Source organism: Talpa europaea (assembly GCF_964194135.1).
Source record: "Talpa europaea genome assembly, chromosome: 7".
Classification (NCBI taxonomy): Eukaryota; Metazoa; Chordata; class Mammalia; order Eulipotyphla; family Talpidae; genus Talpa; species Talpa europaea.
The window spans coordinates 12,039,878-12,053,050 of record NC_140074.1 but is presented as its reverse complement, the minus strand read 5'-3'; the positions used below and the strand labels follow the sequence as shown (position 1 = coordinate 12,053,050).

The following is a 13,173-nucleotide window of genomic DNA, read 5'->3' as shown; positions in this document are numbered from 1 at the left end:
GAACCTGCTAAAAACCTGAGAGGGAATGGGAGGCTTCAGGCACCAGAGTGGTCGTGGGGGAGCAGGGGTGGGTCCTGATGCATTTCTTTCTATGTCTCTAATTAAAAGGCACATTCATGCTGGAGAATGAATAGTCTGACCCTGAGTGTCACAGGCAAGTTTTAAGGAACTTGCTAGAAGCAAAAGAACAATAAGGAGGAGGAGGAGGAAGGAAGAATTGGTCATGCAAGGTGGGCCAGGCAGTGTGGCCAGCAGAGCCTCCCAGAGAGATGGTCCCCAGGGTAAGGGGCTGGTAAACAACTTGACTGCTGTCACAACTCCACGTCCCAAATAGGAGGTCCAGGTGGGCAGAGGTGGAGGTTCTGCCCTGCCCACCAGGGTTGGGTGGGTGGGGGAAGGTGGGGAGCTCTGCCCAGCAGGCTTTTGCCCCCACCCAGAGGTCCGGCAGGATAGGGCTGACCAGGCTTTGCCCTCATCGAGGGGATGAAGGTGCTGATTTGCTCTTCACAAAACCTGGTCTGTCAGCTTTATCAGAGGCCCGTTTGGGGCCACTACAGCATACATTATTGTTCCCCTAAAAAATGTTCAATCCCCTCCCCAATATTTAAAACACCACAATAAAAATACATAGTAAATTCAAGTTTACATAGCACGCTCAGAAAAGAAACTGCCATGACAACACTAAACAGCTACGCAAATCTGGATTGACACACAATCAAGCTAGCTCAGAATTAGAACCTGATTTGTTCTTTCTTTAAAAGACTACAAACTGCTATTCTAAAAAAGTCTTTACATTCAGAAATCAGACAATCTGGAGAAAGGCCACTGAATGTGAGAACACTCGCGGCTTTTGCTTTGATAGCTAAAGTTGCCTTGGAATTCACACTTTTGAGCAGGGCAAAAAGATCCACGGCTCAAGTTTAAAATTCATTTGTTAAAAAAATACACACACAAACACACACACACGAGTGATTGTAACAGTGGCATAGAACTGAAAGGAGGAGGGAAGGGGATCAAATGAGAATGGTTGATTTCTGCATTTTCCTGTTAAAATGTGATAACCAAAAAGAAAAAATCTTATCAGTTCAACTTCAGCAGCACTTTCCAATTTTTCATAAGTAATAATACCACAATTTAAAGCAAAATTCTTATTTCACGACAAATTAGCAGTTGATCATGGGGAATGAGTCCCACAGCCACCAAATTTTGGGCTGTGCCCAGATCTGACTCTTTGGAGTGACCCTGTGAACATGCCAGGGATGCCCCAAAGGCTGACAGTTTCTTCACTTACAAACACCTTGTAGAGCTAAGAAGTCACATGCTCAGCCAAGTTGGGGGCAGAATCTCCCGCTCTGGTCATCTGGAAAAGCATCTGAATAGTGAGTGAAGGGGCCTATCACTCAGACTGGTAAGGATGAGAGGGACCAGCCCAGCAGATTGGCAAAACACAGCAGAGGTCCTGCTCACTTTCAGGTTTCTTATTGTTCTTCCAAAATGCTAGCTCGGTGACCCGATGTCCACTGTGATCTTGGTATATAAGGGGTGTCTCTCTTTGTCCAACACTTTATAGGTGAGTGAGTTCAAACCATCAGAGAACATTGTCTCCTTCGTGTGTGCAATTCGGTCAAACCTACACGGAAACAGGGCAAGGGGTTGGTGTCAAGACAAAGATCTTGGGAAAAAAACACTGAACCTTTGTACTTCACTGCTCCTCCCCCTCCTACTCCACCCTCACCCCAATAGCTGAACCCTCCCTTTCCCTGGAGGCACAGAACCATTTCCAGAGCCTCATTCCTGCAGCCTATCCCACACCATAGAGGGAAGAAGGAATATAAAGGAACACAAAACGCACCTTTGAGGATTGGGTTCATTTTTCTTGTCTCTTGAATGACGGATCATCCGACACTTGCCGACAATAGCATTTGGGCGAGATATAGACATGCCCTTGAAAACTAATCTGCAAGGAATAAAGGGGCACGTGATCATCGCAGTGCTGCCGTAAGTCTTGGGTCTGATAGCCCAAGCTGCAAGACCACAGCCCCAAATGCCACCGTGCTCACTGTGCTCACAGGGCCCCCACCCCAAGCCAGCATGGCACCGCTTCCCTAAGTCCTTTTGTCTGGTGACTGTTATATGCCAGCCTCTGGGGTGCCTGCCCTCACAGAACTCACAGTGCAGATATTAGAACAGTGCCAGGATGGAGGTGGAGGCGGGGAAGAGGGACTGTAGCAGAGAGAAGCGACTAACTGCCTGAGGAAGAGCAGTCGGAGCCACGTCATGAAGCTGTACAGGTTCCTGCCAGAGCATTTTGAGTGGCCAGGACAGTACAGGAAAAGGCAGGGAGGTGAGAGCAAGCACAGTGGCCTCAGGGGGCAACACGAGCTTCAGGAGAGTGGTAGAAAGGGTTTACGATAGGAAGTGGTCAGAGATGAGGCTGGAAAGAAGTGCAAAGGCTAAGATGTGGAAGGCTTCTCAGAGCTCTTAGCATCCCAAAGAACAGAGCCAGTGTCTGAAAGGACTACAACACGTGGTATTTCCCAAAGGCTTTTGATCAAGGAGAAGTCTTTCAGATAAGCAGTCTAAAAATGGAGGTCAGGGAATAAGACTAGAGGCAACCGGGAGAGGGTAGATGGTTCTGAGTGGGACTGGGGGCAAAGCATGAGAATAGGAAAATTCAAGTGAGTTAAGAGGCAGGACTGGCTGGTCCTGGCCTCGTGTAGTGCTCTGCTCATGCAGCTCCCATGCTAATCTAGTGCTTAGCACATCAGTAGGTGATAAAGGACCTAGCTCTTACATAATATGGATGGAGGCATCCATCCTCAGTGCTCCCTGTTTCCAGCCTTTCTGACCATTTAGGCCTATGGTGTCACATCAGTCCTGAACACCATCCTATGCACTCAGGGTTTGCCCAGGTGTGGTGCTGTGTAGGCAAGTTTATTTGTTTTTAAAGATTTATTTATTTATGCATACAAGAACTGGGTGTAGGACAGAAGTATGGAGGGGGTTTGAGAGGATTCACCAGAGACAAAGTGGGGAGCAGAACAGGCAGACTGACTGAAATACACTGCAGAGGGGAGCAGCAGTTGAGACAGGAGAGGTCTGCTGCGCGATGTGGGTAGCTCCCTGGCCGGGGATCAAACTCGTGCTGCTGTGGCTGCAGATAGCTTCACAGTGCCAAGACTTATTCCCCTGTGCCACCAGGGAGGCCCCAAGGCAAGTTTATTTTTGTCTGGGCATGGTATACAGGTCTTTGGTGTCCTCATTGGGCCTACCGGGCACAGTGCTCTCTCTGCATGTAACAGACACTCAATAAGTGCATGCTTGATAACCAGTCTTCATATTCTAAACCTGAAGTTTTCTTCAAGGCCTTTATTAAAGACTTCAGTGTATGTCAGGTTCTCATACAAAGTTAACCTTGAATGACCTGGGTGCTACTCTGACAGACATCTCCTATTAATTGATCAAATTCAGGAAGGCAACAGTGTGTATTCTGATGTCAAACCCACAGACAAGTTCAGACAGGCTCCCAGAAGGAGAAGTTGCTTCTTCTCTGCAGCTGGCAGGATTGAAGCCTCCATTACCAGGGGGAACTAGGCCAAGTGTGGATGCAAATGCCACTGACAGATGGCTTTTGACCACCTGCAATGACAGCTATGTAAACCTACAAAGGTTTACTGGTTCCAGGGAGCCCCAGGGTGTGGATGGGTGAGTAGGTCATGGAGTGATGGTTACTTCACGATAAAGGGGGTGGGCTACGCGTCAAGTACACTCACCCTTCACTTGGGTCTCACTTTACATTTTTCAAGGCTAAAGCAAAAAATCATAAGGCCCAACTTTTCTGAAGACATCTTTAGCATCTATAGCAGGACACACCCAAGAATTTGGAGTGAAGACTGTACCCCCCACCCCCACCCCAGGGTCAGTCTGGCAGAATAACCAAACATTTATTGAAAAACCAGATGTGAAGGAAGACAGGGGGAAGAATGAGATCAAATTGTGACCATTACCTGTTAAAAATGTCATCGTCTTCACCTCCCCAGCCCCAGTAATTATTAGGAAATCCATTGATGGTGAGAAACTGCTGTTTGCTTAGAGCAGAGACACCTCCAAAATACTGAACGTAAGGTAGGCTGGGGAAAAAAACACACACACGTGGGGGTCAGTGGTTAGTAAGCTCTAATTTTCTCAAAATAATACTTTCTCAAAACAAGCTCTTCTAAAAGTAATTTTTATTCTCTGGGACGCTTAAATTGGGAATTAGTTGGAATTAATTGGAATTTAATTAATTGGCATTCCAATGAATTGGAATTTTATTAATTTTTGAGGATCTTCTTTAAGTTTGTTTTGTTTTGTTTTAGACTCAGATTATATTCAAGAACACACACTGATCGCAAAAGGCAGAATACTGTGTTGCTCTTGTGGTTATCTAGAAAATCAGTCCATGACAAGTCACAAGCACAGTTCTCTTGCACACCTCAGGAGCCTGCTTCCTGTGTCTCACTCCTGCATAGACAGTCCTTATACAGGAGGTCCTGGACTTAGACTGTTGTAGGGTCTCCCTGTCATGTCCCCCTGCTCCCTATCCCATCTGCCACTCTAGCTTTCACTGTCCCAAAAGTACTGGTTTGAACACTGACCCCAACAGTCAGATTACATTTCTGAAAAAATGCTAAAATAAACATTTCCTGGAAATTCCCACCATATCCTGACTTAACAAAATTTACGCTCTATCTTGAATTTATTTTGACACATTTTCAAGCAGTAGGCTTCTGGGCTGTCATCCTTCCAAACCTCTTCATATTTCAATAGTGCACCAGTTATGAATCGTGGACTCCAGAGGGATGCAGAGTAAGCACTGATGAGAAATGTTAAGAATCAGGACATGCCCAGAGGTCAGGCAAAGAAAGGCCTGCCTGTGGGTCTTTTAAGGAATGTGGTTTGTGACGACCCTGTGGACAGCTCCAAACCACAATCAGGCTCTTACTGGAAGCCAAAGAGACCAAAACCTATCACACAACTTAATGAAACCTCTAACTCAGATTTTGAGGGGGAAGTCAGCCAAACCAGATAGAACATAAGGGGGACAAAAGGTGCAATTATTATTTTCAAATTTATTTAGGAATTCTGACTTGCAAAAACCCACAAGCAAAAATCCCTGGGGGCCTGCTTTAATGAAGCTAAGGTAGTCTGTTTGTAATTAAGTGACATTGCTCCGATGCCAAGTCAACCACTTTTTGGTTTACCTCACACTGCAGTCTACACTTGTAATGGGAGGCTTTGAACCAGTAGTGGCCAGGTCAAAAAGGTTTTTTGATAATCAGTGTTTTTACACTTAGCCACTTCAATGGGAAGTACATGCTAAATTGATGAGACTTGGTTTTGTTGTCTCTGCTGCTTTGTTTGGTAATACCTGCCTCAACCCCTCCCCCGCACCCCCTGCCTCTGCCCCAACACTGCCCCCCAAGCCTGACTGGTTTGGGGAAAACACAGATGTGGTACTGCGGTAAAGAATTAGGTGATCACCACCATGCTTCCAGGGAGGAATTAAGAGGGGTCAGGGTATAAGTCTGTGTATCTCAGAGAAGATGATACACAGAAGGGGGAGGCAGGAAAGACAGGAGGGCAAAGAGTGATGGTTAGAATTATGTTTTTCACCCTTTAAGATAGCAAGTTTACGGCCTGAATACCTTTGATCTACGGGAAGGAATTCATAGCAATTCTGTAATCATCTCACAACCCCCAGACCCCTGAGCAGGGAAGATAGAATGGATTATGAGAATAAAATGAAGCTGAAAAAAGGTAGTTGTATCTATGCCAAAGGGTTGCTGGTTGGCACAGGGCAGCTGCCTCACTGTATAGTCAGCCTATGACAGGGGTGCCCAGTGCCCAGAGCAGGCACAGCACAGCTTCCTAGAGCTCTGAGTTGACTTAGAGCAGGGAGAGAAAGGTCAGGTTATTCAACTGACAGGTGATTTAGAACAATTTTTTGTTAATAGAAACATGGGTAAATTATGAAACAAAATGCAAATTTATTCTTTAATGTAAAATAATGCACTACAAGGCAATTTTCCACCAACGACAATATATTTTGGATTGCATCGCTGTCCCTGGGAACCAGCAGCAGCTGCCTCCTCACCAGGGAGCATTTTGGTGGAACCGTTTGGGCTACTGTTAAAGCTGATGCTGGTGCGCTGCTGGGAAATAGAACCCAGTTCCTTCTTAAAATGCCAGGGGACACCTGCTGAAGTACCCAAGCCTCAGAACACTGAGAGGAAAGGAGTCCTCAAGAACCACCCCAGGCATTAAAGACTCTCCTGTCTGGGTGGGCAGACACTTCCCTCCACAAACAGTAATTGCCTTTGGGTTTAAAAAGCAGCCACTTGTCAGGGGAGGAATTCTCCTCCAAAGCCCAAAGAGGCATGCTGACCCAGAGGAGCTGCGTCTCCTAGTTGTCAGGCCAGTGAGAAACGTTTTCTGCAGACTCTGGCGAACATCCCTTACCTAAATCCAAACTTATCCATTGCAACAGAAATGTGCCGCGGCTGTGGAAAACACCTATAGGTGTTGTGGTCATCCATGGGAATGAGGTCCACGTCACTAAACACGAAGCAGTTGTAGTCATAGTCCTTCAAAGACTCCTGAAAGCCAACGTTGAGGAGCTTAGCACGATTGAACATGACGTCTCCTGCCTGGCGCAGAAACAAAAGAAGTGGTATCAGGTGCCATAAGAACCTCAGAGCTGAAGGAAGGGACTGGAGACATGTCCACCACATGTGGTCATTAGTGCGCGCTTGGGCCTCATTTTGCTGCCCTCACTTTGCAAGTGAATACCAAGTGGTTGGCCCCGAGTCAGCAATCCCACTTCTAGGAATTTTCCTGCAGGACTTACAAATGTGTTAATAACATACAAACAGTGTTGTTCACCGTGGGGTGTTCCTCAAAGCAAACAATGACATAAGGATCACTAGGGAACTGGTTAAATAAATCATGGTACATGCATATAGTAGAAGAGAGTTGTTTTTAAAAATAAGGAAGCTCTAAAAGGAAATGATCGTCAAAATAGCATTGTTAGGTGAAAGGACATTTAAAAAAACATGTTATTTTTTATATACTACATGTAGACTGATTTCAGGAAAGAGATTCAGGAAACTAGTGCCAATGGGACTTTACAATTCTCCCCTCTTTATAGGGCTGTCTATGGCTGATTATCACATACTGTGTGCCTACCAGATGTCTCTCACCAAATGAGGCACCAGAGAAATATGGAGAACCCAACTCAATGGGGGCTGTCCCCTCATGCTGCCCACTGCAGAGAGGAAAGCTGCATGATACATGCCATGATAGATACACAGTGATGACAGGGAGGACAATACCGCTTCATGCTGCCCACCAGTGGGTCCCGAACCCCCAGGCCTGTTGGTGCAAAGGTACTTCACATTTTATTTATTTATCTTACTTGTTTCCAGTCTCCTCCAATAAACTGTAAGCTCAATGAAGGCCAGAATTTTTACTCTTTATTCACCCAGTGCCTTAACACTGCCTGGCATAGAATAAGAGCTCAATAAATAATGGACTGTTGGATGGATGGACAGATGGGTGGATAGATGGATGGATGGACAGACTAATGAATGAATTTCAACATACAATGGTAGAGGGACACCCTTTCTTGGATGTTCTAACCAATTCCCCATCCCCCAACCTCAAGGTCATGCATCTCTGCTCTTACCAACCATGGGCCCAAGTTAGTAAGGACGTAGCAGTTCACAGGCCCTTACATACACAAGCTCTCAAGCCAGTCGAAATCCTCACCAATGAAGAAACTAAGTCAGGGGAGGGACAGGCTTGGGGCGGCAGCCTAGCACTCTGGAGATGTCAGTTAATGCCCAGCATGAGGGCCCTTTAACTTTGGGGTGAAATGTACCTGGAAAGCACCAGCAATTCCTACCCAATCTCAAAAGTGGGATGCCCAGCATCCTCGCTCCATACCCCCAACGGTGGGCTTCGAAACACACTTCAGGAGGCTACCTGTGTGAGTAGAGAGAACAAGCACAAGAGACTCACAGCCGCCCAGCCTCAGGTGAGTGACTCAGGAAAACACAGCAGGAAAGGAAGATGAGTGCCAGAAAGTCAGACAAAGCAGCCAGAGAACACTCAATCAATTTAGGAAACATCTACACAAAAGCTCCTTTCTTGAGCCCATAACAAAGCTTTCTATCCATGCATGGTGGCTGTTCTACCAGTCAAGAGTCACTTCAAATGCTGCCTTCATGCTACTTCTGCGTTAAGTCATGAGGCATATGAGAACTATGAAGCTGCTGGCATTGTAAGCGTAACAGTACATTACCAATATTCACTGGGTGGACGTGACATGCCGGGCGCAGGATTAAGTGCTTTACGTGCACGGCAGGTCATTCAAACACCTCAACAATCTTGTAATGACCTTCACCCCAACCCAGATCTGTTTCACAGCCTCTACCTTTCAGTGATGGGGAGATAGACTCATGCCTGGTGCTTTCCATTTTGCTCCGTCAGCCCCAGGAAGATCCCAAAAGCATTACTTTTGTCTGAGTATTTCAAACACAATTCAGCCCCATTGATAACTTTTCTAACAAGTGAAAGGGTAGTGTCTCACCAAAGCCTTTCACGATTGTGTGAAAAAATGGGTGCTTACCCAGTGCTGTTTCTCAATAACAGGGACAGGGTTCTTGGTGGCCATGCCTGAACCAGAGGACCTGGCCTCCAGGCCACAACTGTTTGACCTTAGCAGACTAAGGCTACACTCAGCAATTTTCTTCTCCCAGGAAATTTGGAACCATGAATGGGCACCTCCAGAGACAAACTCCAAGAACCATGGAAGAGAAACCTGATTCAACCTCCTTGCCATGTGTGATGCAACAGCTCCTCAGTAACAACAAAATAAGGCTCTCTCTTGGGTGGCTCACATTTGGAACTAGTTAGGCAGTTTCCCAAAATAACCTGAACTACCTCTCACTCCATCTTTCCTCCTAGCCTGGCCACACCTGTGTGTCCCTGAGGGATATGACAGGCAGGGTACATTTTTGCAGGTGTTACTACCTACTATAGCCTACTAGGAACTCGGGGTCAGGAAAATGGTAGATGAGAAAAGTGCATGTCTTCCTCTTCCTCCCCTGGGATTATAGAAAAGTCAATTCTAGGCTTCTCTGGGTAAAATGCTCTAACACCTTGGATGACTTCCTTTGATAAGACAGATAGGCCCTTGCTAGTCCCCCATCCCCCACTGCTAACAAGAGGTGCTCATTCCTTGAAGGGAATGAGCAGGCCACATTCCTGGTCCTGTTCACTGGGCACCTTCATCCAGTGCATCTTCTGCTTCATTCACTGAGCACTTACTGTCTGGCCCAGACAAATACAGCTGTGACAGACATAAGCAGTGGCCTTTTACCCCGGAAATGATAACTTCTTCATTTATTAGCTATGTGACTTTGGGCAAGTCATACCTCTAGGCCTTAGTTTCCTCATTTGGTCATGGGGATGACAACAGTGGGTTGCATTACGTCAGACAACGCATGAAAAGGCCTCAGCACACTACCCACCGCAAATACTGGCCACTATTATAGGATTGGTCTTTCCATCCATCTTGCAACAGACAGACCTTTTGAAATATCTCCCAGAGATCCAACCTGGAGACACATTCCTCCCAATTTCTGCTTCTCTGATGGAGGAGGTATTTCTAAAAAGGATTAAGTCTCAAGTGAGCTTGCCTGTAGCACACAGCATTAAAGTCTCTGTAGCAGCAGGAGAAAACCAGATAGGCCTTTAGAGACATGTGAAGTGGCCAGGAAGTCACACTCGGGAAGGGGAGCTACACACTGGGAACAGCTTTCCCACTGAAAGCTTTTTAAGTGCAGGCTTCACAGATAGTCCAAGTTATATTTATCCTTTCCTTCTAAAGCAACTGGTTCCTCTTGCCTGAGGAAAGGACTGGAACAAAAAAAGGACAAAAACTATATGACAATCCACAGCTGGCCAGGGCAGCTGTCCTGTTGGCCAAAGGTAACAAAAGTTTTTCCTGACTGGGCATATAATTTTGACGATGGGCAGGTCAGTCAAGCAGAGCCAACAATGACCAGTCCAGAGAGAAGAGGAGCCTGCGCTAGATCAGTCAGGCATGTCGGCCTGGGGCAGAGTGAGGAGATTTGAGGGAGGTGGCACAGGCATGATGGTCAAGCTCCTCAGAGGAGAGAAAAGGAAGACGTGACCATCATACACTTTATGCAGGAAACCCAGTGTCCTTCTGGTAAATTTGAGTAGCAGGGAGGAATGTTTTAAGTATCAGATGGCTCTCCAGGGCTGTTAAAATCTTTTTCTACAGCTCACAATTACGCTAAAGTGAGGAGACAGCTAATAGTATTGTCCACTGAAAATGGAATTCTTTGACATTTCTGTTCAGAATGTAAAATGGTGCAGTTATCTTGGAAAATAGGATAAACAAAGTATTGCCATATGACCCAGCAATTCTACTCTTAGGTATATACCGAAGAGAAATGAAAACATATGTCTACACAAAAGCTTTTATATTATCTATGCATGACAATGCTTTTCATAATCGCTAAAAAGCAGAAAGAACCTAATTGTCCATTTACCAGTAAATGGATAAATAAAATGTGTCGTAACTATCAATGAAATCTTATTCAGCAATAAAAAGGAATAAGTACAGATACATGCAACAACATGGATGCACCTTGCAAGCATTACACTAAGTGAGAGAACTCAGTAACACAGGGTCATCTATTGTATGATTCCATTTAGGTGAAATGTCCAGCATAGATATCTCCTCAGAGACAAAAAGACTGGCAGTTGCCGAGGGCTGAGGGGATAGAGATGTGGGGCTTCTTTTTGGCATAATAAAAAGGTTCTAAAGTTGATTTTGTGGTGCTAAGATATATAACTCTTGAGTATACTAAAAGTCACTGAATAATATACTTTTAATAGGTGAACTCTATGCTATGTGATTATGTCTCACTATCGTGGTTACTGAAAAAATAGAACAACGAGCCAGTCCCAGAGAGAGGAAAAGGCCAGAGGATCTGTTCTACCCTTCCTCATACATTCATTCATGCAGTGTGTACTATATGCTTGACGGTAAGGCTACAGAGAAGGAAAAGACAGGCCCTGCTTTCGAGTTCAGAGTTAAACAGGCAATTATAATGTGACAATGGGTGCTTCAGGGTGAGCAGTTACCAGGAAAGGGAAGGAAGGGCAGCTACAGAACCAAGAATATATGGAGAAGAGGAGGTGAAGACAATGAACTAGTCCTAGGGGTTCAGAGAAGGCGTCTAAGAAGTTAGGTAAGTTGAGCGGGGAGGAATGAGAAGAATATTCCTAGGAGAGACAGCAGCATTTATAAAGGCTGTGAGGAAAAGAGAACATTCAAGGAACCATAAGAAATATAGAATGCGGAAGCCAGAACAAAACATGGAGGAGGAGTTAGACCAAATCACGGTGGGGAGAGGGAGGCTGGGTACTCTGCTAAAATATTTGGGCTTTATCTTTGAAGATAAAACTTGAAGGTTTTATTTATTTTTTTTAAAGATTTATTTTATTTATTTATTATACAAGCACTGGGTACAGTCAGAAGTGTAGGAGGGTGAGAGAATTCACCAGAGCCAGAGCGGGGAGCAGAGCAGGCAGAAGGACCGAAGTACACTGCTGAGGGGAGCAGCGGGCGGCAGGAGAGGTCTGCGCGCCATGTGGGACCCTCCTCCAGTGGCCGGGGAGCAGCCGGGGATCGAGCTGGCGCTGCAGAGGCTGCGGGCAGCTTCGCAACCCAGTGCTCAAGCGCTGCGCCACCGGGGAGGCCAAAACTTGAAGGTTTTAAACAGGATTATGCATTGCATGTCAAGGTTGGGTATGCGCCACTCCCCAACCAAAGTCAGGGAGACGGGTTCAACAGCAGCAGCTGCATGATTCCTGGGAGAGAGACTAGGCAGTAATAGTGGACAAGCAAAGAATGCCTTCCCCAAGGGCAAAGGCAAGGACTCCACTTCCCTGTTTTATGCCTCACTTGCTCCCTGGGCATGAGCACTGCACTTGCAAGTAGCCTTAGAGAGGCTTTCAGAGCAGGTGCCAGAGTCTGGTCCAATCCCCAGGCAAATCTTGACTGCTTAAGCCAAGAGTGGCTTTCCCCTCATTTATGGGACTGATGAACAACTACAAAAAGCCACTGTTGGCTTGCCCAAGATCCAATAATCTCTGGAAGGTCTGTCCAACTACCCTGCCTTCCCTGGATGGCAGGCCCATGCATGCTCACCTGCAGACATGTGCCCAGACCATTATGGCTTGGGGAATGACCGTATCTGGCCCTTCCTCCACCAAAAGACACAGCTGCTAGGACACTGGAAATAACAACTGGAAGCCCAGACTCTCAGAGAATCAGTCTCTGTGTGATGGGAGAGACAGTGTTGCTCCTGTACACATGCCCTGGCCCATCACAAAGCACTCTCCCACACCCACAGATACCCCCAGGCTCTCAACTCCAGAGACCCAGAGGCAGGGGGCTGCAGTCAGTGGCGATATCTGCTGGTGCTTGGTTTTCTGTTACCCCTGAGCCACCAAGAAGAAAGGCCTCGTCTGAGTGGGTAGTAGGAAAGCCGAGAAAGACCTGGCTGAGCAGTCTTCTGGCAGGACTGACCGTCAGGACCTGGTAGACAGGCTGGCTGGGAGGTGATTCCCAGAGAACTGCTGAGAAGGCCTGGGATGATACAAATGCTGAGTTTGCAAAGGGGCTAATATCTACTCACTTATGATTTCACAGCAGTTCGGCCTCTGGGTTTTTAACCATAATAATATGGTAACCCTGAGCTTGGACAAGGCCCTAAACAAAACTTGGCTCTGACTTAAGGTTTTCACCCAGTGAGTGAAGGAAACATGCCTTTCAGGGTCAGGGGGCTACGGGGAAGGTTCCATCTGCCAAAGTCATTGCTCACAAGAGTGAGCATTATCTTTGGCCCTTGCTGGACTAGGACTCATGTCAGGAGCAACAAGTTGCCTTCAGAGAGAAATGAGCTACAGAACAGCCCAGCAGGGATTCTGGGTGAGGGGAGCGCAGAGAAGAGCTTTATGACTCTATCTCCGCAGCAAGCAGGCCTCTCTCCCTGGGCCTGAGACACTAAGACTTGACTTTCTATGGAA

General features: G+C 46.4%; 1 protein-coding gene across 2 annotated transcripts in view; it reads right to left on the bottom strand.

Moving 5' to 3' along the window:
- Nucleotides 1-1,497: 1,497 nt before the first annotated feature.
- Nucleotides 1,498-13,173, bottom strand: part of B4GALT1 (beta-1,4-galactosyltransferase 1) — a gene marked incomplete at both ends in the record, with an annotated part of 45,023 nt that continues 33,347 nt past the window's right edge. The window contains 4 exons of one of the 2 annotated variants that reach the window (XM_084238753.1): nt 1,498-1,630; nt 1,853-1,957; nt 4,008-4,130; nt 6,502-6,689. In XM_084238753.1, coding sequence (XP_084094879.1) covers nt 1,498-1,630; nt 1,853-1,957; nt 4,008-4,130; nt 6,502-6,689 — 549 coding nt within the window. The remainder of the gene's footprint in view (nt 1,631-1,852; nt 1,958-4,007; nt 4,131-6,501; nt 6,690-13,173) is intronic. The other variant, XM_084238754.1, reaches the window with a different exon arrangement.